The 15598-nt window shown below is 40.4% G+C and overlaps 1 protein-coding gene and 1 long non-coding RNA gene across 4 annotated transcripts in view; both read left to right on the top strand.

Annotated features, from left to right (window-relative positions):
- The first annotated feature begins 1011 nt into the window (after positions 1-1011).
- The window catches only part of LOC127838090 (26S proteasome non-ATPase regulatory subunit 5-like), a 158837-nt gene continuing 144250 nt past the window's right edge, over positions 1012-15598 (top strand). For 2 of the 3 annotated variants that reach the window (XM_052365667.1, XM_052365668.1), the window contains exon 1: positions 1012-1074. In XM_052365667.1, coding sequence (XP_052221627.1) covers positions 1015-1074 — 60 coding nt within the window. In that variant the 5' untranslated portion in view covers positions 1012-1014. Of the gene's footprint in view, positions 1188-15598 lie in introns of all 3 variants that reach the window. The other variant, XM_052365669.1, reaches the window with a different exon arrangement.
- LOC127838103 (uncharacterized) lies at positions 5224-10635 on the top strand. The gene is made up of 3 exons (XR_008029665.1): positions 5224-5292; positions 6051-6291; positions 10499-10635. It is a non-coding gene; the product is annotated as an uncharacterized LOC127838103 (long non-coding RNA).

Here is a 15598-nt window from a genome sequence, read left to right as displayed (position 1 = left end):
TGGGCCCAGGACTGGGGAATGCGGTTCAACTCTAAGAAATGTTATCTCCTCAGCTCAAAAACGAAATCCTCATTTTTCTACACCATTGGCATTACAATTCTCAAAAATGTACAAGAAAACCCATACTTAGGAATAACTTTCTCCAACGACATGAAATGGAAAACCCACATCTCAAACATTACTAAACGGGCCAACTCTACACTAGGCTTCCTGAGACGCAACCTCAGATACTGCCCCCAAAACTGCCGGAAGACCGCGAACCAAGCGCTCATTCGCTCTAAACTGGAGTATGGGAGTGTAGTGTGGGACCCATACCAGCAAGGTGACATAGACAAGCTAGAGAGAGTCCAACGATCTGCGGCTCGCTTTATCACCAGAGATTACAAATCCAGACAAGAAGGATGTGTAACAGCCATGCTTGACAATCTAAACCTCCCCACACTACAAGAGAGGCGACGCCACCACAGATTGACGTTCTTGTACAAGGTAGTGGAAGGGCACGTACCGGCTATAAACGTTGATCACTATTTGCATCGACTTAGACCGAAACGCACTATTAGGGCTAAGAAGTTTGAAGATTACGTCCACGACAATATAGTGTTAAAATCGGTGAACAATAACTCTAAGTGCTACCAGCCATTAAACACAAACAGTGATAAATTTAAATACTCTTTCTTTCCGCGAACTATCCTTGACTGGAACTTACTCAGTGAAAGCACAGTGAACTCAACATCTATTGAGTGCTTTAAGGCCGCAATATCGGCAAAAGTGGGACATTTGCCAGGCTCATATTAATTTCATGCGCATTCCCCGTTGAATTGAGCCAAACTTGGTCACTTCAACGTATCCATTCAGATTCAGATTCAGTTATTTTTAATGAATTATTATTTTGCTTAACCATGCAATAATACGCTTTCCTCGCGACCGATTAAAAGCGTAAGTTGTCCACTTGAAATAAGTTGTGTGCATCCTCTGTTCCAGAAGTAGGGTGTTTGTTTCGTTCATTAAAACAAGATGGCAGCGTCCATAGCGGCATTAATTGATTCTCTTCCAAATAGTGAAAATAAGTTGGAGGTTTTGGCGGATCTAAAAGCCGTTTTAGGAAATATTCCTATTCAGTCGATATCTTCAATAAGTGCAAATGTATCTTTCAGTAGTGTGTTCGAATGTCTTTGTACGGATAATGGGTAAACTACCTTTAAAACTGCATTGTCATCTTCCCATATTTTTTTGCGATAACTTATGAAGTTATTTCTCTTACTGTCGACTGTCGTCGTGATCGTGTTACAACAACTAGCAAAAACACATTTTGTGTGTGTTTGTGTAAAGTTTTGAACCAAAATGAAATTCATAACTCTCAACCACTGTGCAGTGCTTTCTACAGGATTTTTTTAAGGCGCCCCGTAGCTAAAGAAACTTCAGCGTACAGTTTATATAGTATTGACAGACCTGTACGCTGAAGCTAACCCCGTATTGAAAGTCAACCAGAGTCGTAACATATTTATGTCACGCTATAAATCAAAGAAAGCTCATTTTCTTGGATACATTTCTACATATATTGGTGAATGAATATAAATTACTGCATCGAGGAATATTTTAAGGTTCAAATGTTTCAAATGCATCTTACAATAGATGAAAATAACTCTCATCAGTCTGAAATTCACAATTTTGACGCCATTGTCGCTTTGTCACGTGACGAGTTTTCATTTGGATACTTTCGGATCGACCTTGACACTTTATGCTGAAATTGTAAACATTACTTTCGTTTTCTGAAATCTATTATTTGTGATTAACAACTTACGTCTGGTGGATTATTAAGAATGATTTCATTGTGAATCAGGTAGTTTTATATAATATTTACTTTGACTTTGTATTGACACTACAATTTGTTTACAAAATAAGCCAGAATAATTAAAATACCGGGAAATGTCATTCTGAATTTGAAAACACTTGAGCACATGGTTTGTTACTAAAAATAGAAATAACGTCATATGACCGTGAAATCTCGGGAGATTCGCATTTCAAGAAAGTCAGTCACATCGCTGTTTTTCTCGTTATGTAAGAGCAGAATGGATACATTTTAAATGTTTAAGATAGTATTTTGTGAAAGAATATATCAGTTAAATGTGAAAAATGTCAATCTTTCCAATCAAGTGGTTGATTTGGGCCAACAACTGCATTTAAAAGCTGTTTTGGACCGTTCTTTGTTAACTGTCAACTTTTCGGGAATTTCTGGTTGACTTTCCTAATGGGGTTGGTCCATAACTATAAAGTCGCGCCAGTCAAAATTCATAAAAAGCGACATTTAAAGAACTAGGCGCCCCGGGGCTTATAGGGTGGCTTCAGGTGTCCCCTCCCAACCTTGCTTCAAAAAAAATATGTGTCAATTGACGTTCTGTGGTGCGTTATAACTCTAAGAAAAGCAGCATCAAATGATATCATTTGGTGCGCTATGACTCTTCAAGAACCCCCCCCCCCCCCCCAGCTATAAAGTCATTTATAAAGACATATTTTAATAATTGTTTTAAAACTTTCCCACAAAGAAAGTAAAATCCCGACTCGAACAATTTCCCAATACATCCGTATCAACCAGACTCTATTACTGCATACTTACTACTTTTCAAGTTTTTATATTACCTGATAATCCCATTTTTAAAAGCACTTTCTGGTAAATATTGACAATAAAAGTGCTAAATGATTTCTTTTTCAAAAAACATGGCCATTTTTCTCAAGTATCAAATAAATTTCAGCATAAGTGACAATTTATAGATTTGATAAAATATTGCCACTGAACATGCGTAAATTGCTTGACGTGGTGTTTGCTTGATAATACAACGCTCAATACACCGACCCTTTCTATGCACATGACGCGATGCTGTACATGCTGCATAATTTTCGTGCCTTTTTTATTGAGACAAAGGGTCAACACAACATAAATTATCACTGTTTATTTGAGGCAAAAATCTGTTAACATAGAGTCAGCGTACTTATAGATAATTTTTGACCCATGGGGGTAAGTATCCCCACTTTTCATGGGGGTAAATGGTCAAATTTTGCTTTGCTTGAAGGGTAATTTGCTTAAAGTAAAACAAGAATATAGCCGTGGTACAGACACACTACTTTAATCATGTTAAACACAATAAACCATTGACTATGTGTATTCCTTCAAAGTAGTAGGTTTTTTAAAGTGTTTTTTGTTTTTTAATGCCTTGGTTTATAGGCTTACTCCACTGTGAGCCACAGAAAACTTTTTTGCCAACTTTCAAGTTGTTTTATTAGCGTTTAAGTGTGTCTTTTTTTATTTGAAAACAGAGGAAATTAAATCATTCAGTATTGGCAGTACAATGTTTTTGCTTGATACAACTTTTGCTGTATAAAAAGAAAGAATTTTACTTTGGGAAGTAATTTGTTTTGGCTTCGAAGAAGCCATGCTGACCTCTTCATATAATTTAATAAACACATAAGCGCTTGACTGTGTTAAAATAATAAATACTAAATTTACCATGCCTCTAGATGAAACAGAGTATACATACCGACTGGCTAACTATTTATTCAATCCAGCGCACAAATTAGCTCTAATTATTACAATAACACGTCTCATATTTTGGCGAAAGACAATCAGCTGTTTATATTTTTTGTTTACGCTATACAAAGAGAATTTACATCATTTGCGTAAGTCCAGATTGGCTTGATTAAATGTACGCATGGAAATGATAAATCGAGCATATCTTGATATTTCTAATGCGTATATTACACTGATACGCAGCTTATCTAGAACGCTGAGAGTTAACATTTACATTCGGAAGTGGGTTTCGGATTACAAATTTAATTATGCTCATTTTAGACTTCAAGAAAACATTTAAAGTTGTGAAATGAACTCAACAATAATTTGTTTAAACGCTGTACGAGTCAAGTAAATGTTTTGAGAGTAATTCATGAAATGAACAACTTTCATGAGGATCATAGCCATCATCAGTCGCGATTACATGTTCCCTACGAGTCGTCTGCATGATTTAACTGCAGGTTGTGCCTGCCTACGAGTGCTGTCCCTTATACAAAGCGTACGCTCTCATTGGCCAATATTGAATTTCCAATACAGCTAAGCACCGCCCTCAAGCAGGCTTTAGTTGGGTAAAGTGTTAGATGTAGTTGACAATATAGGATCTTAAATTGGCTTTCAAAATTTTTGGCAAATTCGATATCGCTTTGATCTTAAGAATGGCTAGTTGCAATATCAGCCAAAATACACTGATCAAAAAATTTCAGGCACCCTGGGGACTCTGATTTCGAAATTCAAGCGGTGAGGGACCATTAAATGGCCTGTGGAAAGCACTGCAGTATCCTTGGAGATTTATGAGATTCTTTGCTGAATATAGCATGCAATCGATAATTGGCTATTAAATTAACTGGAATTAGCCATATTTCCTATCAGAATGTGCAGGGTTTTTACAATGGGAAGAGATGCAAATGGTTTGGTGTTTTAAATTTGTGTTCAATTAACCGGATTATTTGAAAATCCGATATTCAATTAAGTGGAATCTAATGTATTGACATGTTTTGACACATGTTTAGGCCAGCAAAACAATGGTGACTGTGTCAATTTTTTTCCATAATGACTGCATCATGTGGGAACATTATCATGTAATTTCAGGCCATATTGTGGTAAATTTACTGGTGTGTAACCGGAACAGTACGGCAGAGACTAATCGATTGACCGGAAACGAATGCAGATAATCAGCAGTCATACTGTAGCTTTACATCTGGACGGACGTCTACTTTTGTATCTGTGCTCATCTTGTGTATTTGTGTCTCCAAACCTGTCCTGAGGGATCTTGGAACAAGAGACATCTTTATTTTAGGTAAGTACTACCAGTTTTTACTTCACTGGCGCTGCGAGCAATAATTTTTGCAACTTTCGCAGTTCCAAAAATTGAACCTTTGCGGGAACATACCCGCCATTGTGGTTTGATTTTCTGATTGTTTCTGCTGTGGTATGACTCATTTTGTTGTCAAGATTGTGCAGAAACTGCACAATAGTGACATTTAATTTTGCATTTTATGAAAGTGCAACAATATTTTGATATTTGTGATATTTTTTGCGATTTAGGCTTTCGCGGAAAATTGTCCGCCATCTTGTTTTTGCACATGTCGTCAGTCATTATTGACGATTGCATTGTACATTTGTTCATTTATTCTATAAAGTTTGTGAATTAACCTTTTAGTTCATTATTCTGGAATAGTTGCATGGTTTCAGAATAGTTTCTGGACTAAACTTATTATTAAACAGTGAAAGTACGGGTACTTTCATGTATTAGTAAAACCCATCTTTAGTTTATCTGAAAGTTTGAAGATTTATTCTTTTGAGACGTATTTTCATTAGAATTATTGATATTTCACTGGGATTTTTTTTAATTTCCCGGATTTAACAACCATCTATAAATAGTTCGGGATACCCCATTTTTCGTTGGTTGTTGCCATGATCTAACCGGAAACGGAAATCGTTCCATTGTTTACTTTCCGGTGATTGGAATTCCAGCAATTGCATCTATTGTTCATTGATATGTAGTGTAACTAATAATTGTAATTAGTTGCGCTAGTTGATATTGGAGTGCAATAGCAATTGCAGTTTATTTCAACCTGGATTTTTTATTTTATTGTATTTTTTTGAAAAAAAATAAATACTTAGGAAATAGTGTCATTTTCATTTCATTGTAATAATATTACAAATATTGTCATCTTGCTTTATTGCTTCATCACATATTAGTATCATTACTGGTGTATGCATAGTTGAAACTGTAAATTTTCTGAGCGACTGGATATATTACAAGCATATTTTGGTCTACCGTAAAGCTTTTCTACTTCCTAAAGAGCGCACCTGTAGCAATACCGTATTTACTCTAAAGCAATTTATAAATAATTAAGTATAGTAAACCAAATACACTGAAAAATATTTCAGTTTCTTTTCAAGCTAGTGCTATCAGGGTGATTAAAAACTTTGCCATTAATTGTTTTTGGAGAATAATCATTTAATGTCTTTGTTTCTACAATAGTTGTGTTCTAGCCTAGCCAGTGCACGAGTTCCTGCACCCGGAGGTATCTGGCCTTGAGGGTACAGAGGAGACGTGCGGTCGGGCAGTCGCATTTAGCAGAAGGACTATCGGTTCTCCGGCATCGCTGGGGATCGCGCAGTCTTAGTGAGCAGAGGGATCATCGGTTCTCCGGCATCGCTGGGGATCGCGCATAACCTGCATCATACTTTACCGGCAGTGTCTGGTTGAGTGGAGGTTATAGGTATAAACCCAATCCATTTCCTTTAATAGTGGCCTATTATCCTGGAGTCATTTACACAATTGCATACCATTTAATACTATTGATACTGTGTCTTGATCAATACTGAGAGTTATCTACGGTCATAATACCCGGCATTAAATACTGGGTGTTATATTTTGGATACATAAATTTTTGGTGTTAATGGCCATTTGCTTTATATCATATATGTCTATTTGATTCCATTTTTGTGTGTTCATTTTTATTAGGTTGAGAAATAGATTAACTATTTAGTATTGTGCGTGATTGAAACCTATTCCTTTCAACAATTTAATATTATTACACTTGAGTCATTTAGATAACCACACACTATTGAACAATATTTATACTTGACCCTATTAATAATCACAATCACTAAAGAACAAATACCCGGTACCAAATACTGGGTGTTACATTTTCTAGTATATGTTATTTGAATGGTGATGGCGGCTTGGCCATTAATTTGTTTTATTACACTTGTGCTCATTTGCTCCCATTTTTGATTGGGTGGAGAAAGAGTATTTATTGATTGTATGGTGGGGTGTGAGTGTGATAAATTTAGAAATTAAAAGTATTTGTGAGTCAGGAATATTTAATAATTGACCAGTTTTACATATCTATTTAAATTGCAAATGTGTGTGTGTGGTGTACTTCATTTGAAATACTTGACTAAACTTGGACAGTAAATTGACATTGACGGACCATGGCTGAGAGAACTATTGACTTAGGTTCAGCTTATTTTGAGGAAATGAAACCATTGCAACAAAATGTACAAAAACAAACACCATTTCCTCATCAGTACCCGTCAGCGCAACCAACTCAAGTACAGACACGACCAATTTCACAATCACAACAACCATTTCCTTACCAGTACCCATCTGTGCAACCAACTGGTCCGTACCCACAAATCCAACAGCCATACCCTGGACAACCATTGCAGTTCCCACCATGGCAGGAAGGACCGCCACAAAATGGGTCCCCATACAGGTGGTACCCTTATCCGCAGTGGTACCCGGCCCAAGGACAGTTACAGCCTTTCACTAATATGGAGGGGCACCAAGGGATCGGAATACAAGCTGGGGTAACAAACCATGGATTTGCACCGGCAGGTACAGATGTTCAATCCGCAGGCTCAAATTATCAAACAAATGTTCAACCGTCAGGCACAAGTGTACAACTTAATGTTTTACCTGCAGGTACAAATGCACAGCCCAATGTTCAACCGGCAATTAAGGGCGTCATCGTTCCCGAACGAGAAAATGATGCTGGTCGAACCCACCGACATGATGACAGACGACAAAGGTTGACCCAACAACCAAAGACACTTGTGTATAGTGGAAAGGGTAGTTGGAAGTCGTTTAAAAGCAAGTTTAACCGCTATGTGGTGGTGAATGATTGGAGTGAAAGGGAGAAGAAGGATTATTTGTGCTTGTGTCTCACTGACACGGCGAGGGATTACCATACACTTATTACCGATAAGACACCAAATATTACCTACAACGCAATCATGGAGAAATTGGAGAGGCGTTTTGGTTGCCAGGAAATCCCCGAAACAGCTGAGATTAAAGAGGGTGACCTCCCAATCGCAGAGAGCACGCCGATAACAAAAGCAGTCCCTGAAGACAGTAACAAGTTCAGTAGTTTTTATTCGTCCGGCTATGTTACGGCTAAACAGTCTTTAGATGGCAGCCCGGCCAGTGTACCTGTGAAGCAGCAGATTGATATACCTGTTTGTTCACCCAACAATCAGACAGGGGAAGGTGATATCGCGTCTCGGGCCTCTGGTTCCCGCACTTCATCCATCAGCTCTGCGACAAACAAGGGCTCATTCCGCGCCAACATTAGCTTCAGTCACATGCAGAACAGCCTCTCATCTGATCTACAGTCAGAGATGGATGAGATTGGGATGGACCTGAACAACGTCTCTAAGAGGGACCTGATGGCCGTATACAAAGAAGTGGTACAAGAACGAGATAAGTTAAAGTCGACGATGATTCAGTGTCAAGACCACGCTTCCCGACGTATGTCTGAGATGAAAAAACAGATAGCCATGGAACAGCATGCAAAGACAGACCTGGTGGTGAAAGTCAACCAGGAAATAGAGGACAAAGTAGAGATTATAGAACTCCTGAAAGAGAGCAAAGAACAGCAGGCGGCTATGTTTACTGATAAAGCACGCGTTGACCAAGCATTAAGGGAGCTGCAAGCCCAGTTTCAAAAACTGCAGAGTTCCATCGAGAGTAAATTACAGCAGCAGGTACAACAGGCACGGGAGATGATAGAACAGTTAAAGAAAGACAGACAGATAGCTATTGCAGAGATGAAGCAGCAAGTGCATGAGGAGATGGAGAGAAAAGATGGAGAAATCTTAAGGTCAAGGTCACAGGCACAATCACTTGGTCACGAAAACATGCAGCTGAAGAAATGCATTGAACGGTTGGAGAAAGCTTCAAAAAATCAGTTGGAGAAAGCCCGAGTAAATCAGTTGGCGAAAGCTCGTGCAATCTTCAAGCGTTTGAAAGCAGAAAAGTCGGAGGCCATTGCTAAGAGGAAGTCGAGACTGATGGAGAACAAAATGAAAGTGGAGAAGGAGAACCTGCAGAAGCAGGGCAATGACTTCCAGAATAGGAAACGAGAAAATAACCAACTGCAAACGAGACTGGCACAAAGTGAGGAAAATTTCAGAAAGATGAATGAACAACACAACCACACAATTCTGGAGAGAAGTGAGTTGGATATGTTGGTCCATCAGATGCAGGTTGAGGCCGATAGACAGAAGGAGGAATACGAGAGACCGGTTAGTGAAGCTGGTCACATGTCAGATGCTAGTCTTGCCCAGTTGGCTGCGTACCATGAGAAAGATGAAGCTGAGATGCAGACTCAGCCTCAGACCAGTGCGCAGGAGAAGTCTGAAGAACATGTAGCAGACCATCAGGAGGTAGTCAGTGGATACAAGGCTCAGATAAAGGCTGCTAGTGGAGACCAAGCGAGGGTCAGTGAGTCAGCCAGTCCGGCCACTGAGTTACAGAAGGCTCCGGTAGGGGGGCAAGTGCAGCTGGACAAACTCATCATCACACTGAACACTCCCAGAGCAGACCTCTTTCTCAAAGAGCAAGAGCTGGAGCAAAGTAGCATGGAGTTCAGGACAAAGATGGTTAATCATAGGGCAGGTGCAAAGAATGGCAATCATGATGTTTTGGCCAGGGAAACCATCGTGGGTGAGTGTAACAAGTATCACCTGGATCTTGATTTGGAGGACGTAGATGATGTGATCCTCTTAACAAAAACATGGAATAAAGGACATGACAAGACTAGGGAAATATGGGATCCGGGTATAGTCAATACGAAGGAGGTTATAAACAAGGTGGGTGATCCGGTCTATATGCTGGATATTTCACACTAGAAGGCGAAATAATACAAACTATCCATGGTTGATCCGGTCAATATGCTGGATACTTCACACTAAAAAACGAAATAATACAAACTATCCATGGGTGATCCGGTCAATATGCTGGATACTTCACACTAGAAAGCGAAATAATACCAACTATCCATGGGTGATCCAGTCAATATGCCTGATATCGCACACTAGAAAGTGAAATAATACAAACTATTGGTTAAATAGAACGGACCGGGGATGGTGACACGGCTAATAATTATCTTCTTATCTATACATGCATACTTACAGAATTCACACTTTAGCCGTCTTTCACGCTCTGCATTGTTAAATGATCGCAATCAGTCAACAATGTGACGGATATCAAAAACATTAATACATGTCACTTAAATGTCACACACATAGAAAAAGAAACGGAAAATAAACTGTGTTGTATCTTAATATTATTTTATTTAGTTATTTTCTTGCATAAGAATGTGGTCAAAACAAGGAAGCGTGATCGTTTGAAAATATGTCAGGTAACTTATCTCCCAAGTCAGGAAATTGACCGACCGACTGGACACTTAGCTGTTGACAGTGATGTAACCTATTGTGTGTGTAGACAGCCAAATGACGGTTCGTTCATGATTCAGTGCGATTGGTGTGATGAGTGGTTTCATGGTAGATGTGTGAATGTGAGTGAGGAAGAAGGTTTGAGGATAAGGAAATATAAGTGTCCAAATTGTTGAAGGCTTACTCTCGAGAGTGAATGATATACTTAAAAATTTAGTTGTAAAATGTAGTTATTTGTTTTAGCATGTCTGACTCCGGCTCGGCAACAGATAGTCCCAAACGAGGGTGGAGGGAGGTTTTGGAGAAGAAGGCCCGGGTGACACAGGAGGTGGAGGTAGCCAACTCCGAAGGCAAACTCCTGTATGGCACGGCAAGGGAGCTAGTGCATGCCCCGGGACAGGTTCACTCCTCAAGGTTGCCACAGGAGAAGATTCAAGAGCTCATCAAGGGGCAATATGATATTGCGGTTAAGCAGCGCAAGAATCGTTTTGTTTCTGAGCTCCGGTACCATGCAGATGTAATCTGCTCGAAAGAATTCGTGGCGAAGGCGTTCGGCAAACCTGCGGCCAAGAAAACTTGCCTAGGAGTGTCGCTGAATGCTCGTCAAAGAGGAGGTACGGTACGGAAGACAACTGGACGACCGAAGACTTTTTCGGGATTACAGTCCGGATTTCCGGCTCTACCGGCCACAGCTTTGAGGGTCCCGGCAACTGTGTCGCTGGGAGCAATCAAGGTAAAAGAGGCTTCAGGAGACGACGAAGAGCTGCCCATGGAGACCGAAGTGCTTTCGGTTATAGCGCCAGAAGAAGATCCATCAACTTCTTCTTTCTTCGCGGCGTTGGATGAAGTGGGAGAGTTCTACGTCGTTGAGGATGTGGGGCAGTGCGAAGATACCCCACTGATCAAGGAAGGACGTGCTCCGGTGGAGGGGACTCCGATTTCGGTTGGAGCCTCTAAAGCTGGGGTAGCTAGGGTCCCGGTCGAGGCTGGGAACCTGGCACCATTGGTAATTCCTACCCAGGTGTTTACCAATAGTTCCTATGGTGTGAGGGAGCCACGGAAAAGGAGTTATCCGATGAGGGAGGAACCAGCTGAATCGACACCAGTCGTGCCAGAGTGTGTGCCGGTGAGGAAAATCCTGAAACCCTCAGTCTGGACTAGACTCGGTAGCCGCATGGAAGAGCCCATGAAAAAGAAGCGAACGTCCCGTTGTCCGTTAATGGGATGTACGTCAGATTCTCGCCATCTAAGCAGACACGTCTACCAGAGGCACCTTCCTGAGCGATTCCAGCTAGGCAATTTGGCGAATCCGGCCTGGCAGGTAGCTCGGTTGCGAGGGCTTAGATGGCTCGCTCTACAACTCGTCGGAGATAATCGGCTTGGTACCCTGCTAGATTTTGCCCAGAAGAATGACTTAGGTATCAACGCGGAGGTGTCTCTATCTGATGTGGATAGACAGTGGTTGTCCGAGTTCGCTCATCAATCAGGATGGCCGGAAGTGGATTTCGACATCCAACGTCTAAACTCGCAGGCTCTTCTTGCTCATTGGCATGTCCTTGTCGGTCTACTGAAACATATTCCAAAGGATCGGCAAGTGTACTTCTTCAACCTGGACAGTCCGCGTACCTCTAGTACCGTCCCGGCTGCGGCTGGGTTACATGTTCAAGTCCCTGAAGTGGAGCATCCAAGTACCCCGACACCCCCGGTTGTGGCAGTGACGGAACCTGTAAGACGTGGAACGGCTCATGCTGCGGCTGGATTACCTGTTCAAATCCCTGAAGTGGAGCATCCAAGTACCCCGACACCCCCGGTTGTGGCAGTGACGGACCCTGTAGGACGTGTAACGGCTCATGCTGTTTCTAATATACTGAACATGTCTGTTAGGGAGTATCTGGCAGTGTCCGGACAGGCAAACCTCTCGTTGGCTAGGGGGAGCACATCCCAAGCGTCAGGACGACCAGTAACGACCAGGATTGCGGCCTTCGATTCTCATTTTCACCTGGACCGGTCTCTAGTGAAGTTGCGTATGCCATATTACTCAGAAATCCGGACCATTCTGGATGCAGATGTGGGGATCAGACCCCAAGTTGAAGTGGATGTGGTAGGAGGTGTCCTGATCTATTGTGAACCCGAGACCTACCCGACATCCTTCCCGGCTCAGGCTGGGTTTGGTGTCGCGGTGGGATTACATCCCCGGAAAGCGGCAAGATTCAACCCTGAGCTCTACCGTCATTTAAAACAACTCCTGAGGAATGAACGAGTAGTGGCATTGGGAGAAGTTGGGTTGGATCGAACCGAGCCAGCAGATACTTGGGGGCTACAGGAGGAAGTTCTCACAAGGATATTAGAATTGTCATCCCCTTGTCAACCAATCATCCTTCATATCCGGGATGGGGAGGATCGGCAGTCCGGAGTGCTCTATCTGGAGTGTCTGGAATTATTAAAGCCCAATGTTGCTCGGACGCAGAAAGTGGTGCTGCATTGTTTCACCGGCGCGCAAGAGGTAGTGATCAGCTGGTGTAAGGCATTCCCTAACTGTTTCTTTAGTTATTCAGGACAAGCCCGGCTTTTCACGGAGGCGCAGAAACAGGCAGTCTGGAGGGTCCCGGCGAACAGGCTGTTGATCGAAACTGACTCGCCATACTTTCGACCAGCTGGGGCTCGGATGTGCACTCCATCCTTTTTAGGGGACGTCGCCAACGTGATTGCGTCATATCGGGATAGTGAGGTCCGGGATGTGTGTCAGCTCACTTTGAGGAATTCCACTCAACTGTTTGGGCTATAAATAGCATAATGTAATATGACATTCGTGTGGCCAATTATTGAATTTTAAATATGGAGTTTTAATATTTTAATGTTTAGGACACTAATTTTAACAGAAAGGATCACAACTGAAGTGTATAGACAATGAATGGAAGTGAAAGTTTGGAAAAACTCCGTTGTTAATTATAAGTTTAAAGAAAAACTATATGCTGGGCACAATTTACTCCTCTAGTCTGTTTTAGTGGACAATTAATGGAGCATTGCAGAATTGAATACAAAATAAAGTATCACCAGGGCCCGGAACTTTAGTGTAGGCCAAATTTTTGATGAAGTAACAAGTTACCAAGACTGAAAAAGGACTCTATGGCTCTTTCCCGTTGGATAAAATGGGGAGGAGTGTGGTAAATTTACTGGTGTGTAACCGGAACAGTACGGCAGAGACTAATCGATTGACCGGAAACGAATGCAGATAATTAGCAGTCATACTGTAGCTTTACATCTGGACGGACGTCTACTTTTGTATCTGTGTTCATCTTGTGTATTTGTGTCTCCAAACCTGTCCTGAGGGATCTTGGAACAAGAGACATCTTTATTTTAGGTAAGTACTACCAGTATTTACTTCAATATTTAAAACAACGACTCAACAAGAACCTACCATATTTATTTTATCCTTTCTGCTCCCGTGAATACTTAGAATGAAAATATTCAACATGTCACCAGAGTATGTCATCAAATGATATAGTCAAATTTACTTGGGTTTAAATGTATAGATTAAAATTTACGATACATTTAGTTGTTAAGTGGTTAAAAATAATTGCTATTAATCATACTTTAGACACTTAACCCAAGCCAAACGTACATCACGAAAACGTATAACATTTTAAATTATTTAAAAATAAATAAACGCAAAATGATGGTATAAAGCGCACAAATGGATAAAACATAATTACCCATTTTTTATTCTGTTTTTCAATAACATAAAACAGAAATGAAGAAAGGTAGGGAGTTAAATTGTTATCAAAGTAGCGTAAGCATGGGCGCATCCATTTTACAACAAATATTTGTTGTTGTGATATTCGCGGGATTAATGTAAATCCCGGAAACAATTTACACACATTCCGCCAATCATGATACACCGAATATCTCCAGACTCCTCTGTTAGAAAGGCTGATATAAGCAATAATTGGCCATGATCGAAGAAAAGAGCAAATAAAAAAAATGCGTCCGTGTAGGCGATATAGCAACAGCACAGAAATTTCCGTTCACTGGCTGTCCGTTTATCGCACTGGTTGGTACACGCGCTTCTCACAGCGGTGACCAGGATTCAATGCCCGTTCTCGGAAACATGTGCGTTTGATTGATTATCACCATACCTGGCAGGTGGGTTTTCATCCGGGTCTTCCGCCCCCCCCCCAAAAAAAAAAACAACACAAAAAACAACAAACACACACACCAAAGTGGCAATTTTTCACTAACAACACAATAGGTGGAAGGTTTGAATTTACCATTAGTCCCAACTTTCGTGAGTCTAGTAAGTTTATTAGGTAGGAGTGCTGGGACACACTCCGGAATCACACATAATGCAGACTCAACCGCAGATGGACCTCCTAAACTTCGAAATACAAACCGAATTTCCATTCAGCATTGTGGTGCAGTGGATCAAACCGAATGTAATGGAGTCGAGCATACAGTAGATTTTTATTGTGTATTTTTTGTTCACTATATCACTCATGTTGCCTGATTTAAAGTAAGTACTTCAAGACTAATTTAATAATATGATAATAGGTGCTACCTTATTTACGGGCAAACGCTTATTTGATAACCACGTATCGTAATAAATATTTGGACATTATTGTGTACAAAACATTATAATTGTTTCAATTATAAAGTAAATCAGCCAAAATAAATCATATGTTTTGCTTGATGAAAAAAAAAGCATCTGCCAAGCCGTAACATTTAATATCTCATAATTGTGTGCTTTTTTAGCCTCTGGAATTTAAAGCTGGTTCGGTGGCTGCGGCGTAGTAGATATGGTGTCCGCTTAGTGACTTGGGGGTCTCGGCATTGATCCCTTTAGTGGAAGTGTTCTTTAGATAACCCTTAAGATGCCAAGTACTGATCCTACCAAGGAAACATGTTATTCCATCTCATGTCTCAAGCCAAAGTAAGCTGTTGATTCAATCATAAACTGATTTAACATAATCAAAATAATGTAATGTGTCAGATCAATATTGATTGAAAGGATTATCAATGTATAATTATGTGAACTGTAGGATATCTTACTTATTATATTTTTTTTGCAACTGAAATATTTCATTAATACCGGTATCTCCCAAGGTTACAGTTTTTTTTTCAAACTATTGTCGCATAGTTTAAATAAGGTTTCCACTAAAAACGAGCCATTTTGTAGTAATTCAAAAATCACAGTATAAACTGCATACACTAAGTTTGTAGCTGTATGGTAAATATTTGAATGCAAACAAACATAAGGTAAAATCATCCATATATTTTTTTTAATTTATACATTCTTTTAACACAAACAACACACACATATATTTCAGTAATCATATGAGCTTATTG

This window comes from Dreissena polymorpha, chromosome 7 (genome assembly GCF_020536995.1).
Source record: "Dreissena polymorpha isolate Duluth1 chromosome 7, UMN_Dpol_1.0, whole genome shotgun sequence".
Lineage (NCBI taxonomy): Eukaryota > Metazoa > Mollusca > Bivalvia > Myida > Dreissenidae > Dreissena > Dreissena polymorpha.
Note: the sequence above shows the minus strand (reverse complement) of the source record. Positions and strands in the feature narration are given on the sequence as shown.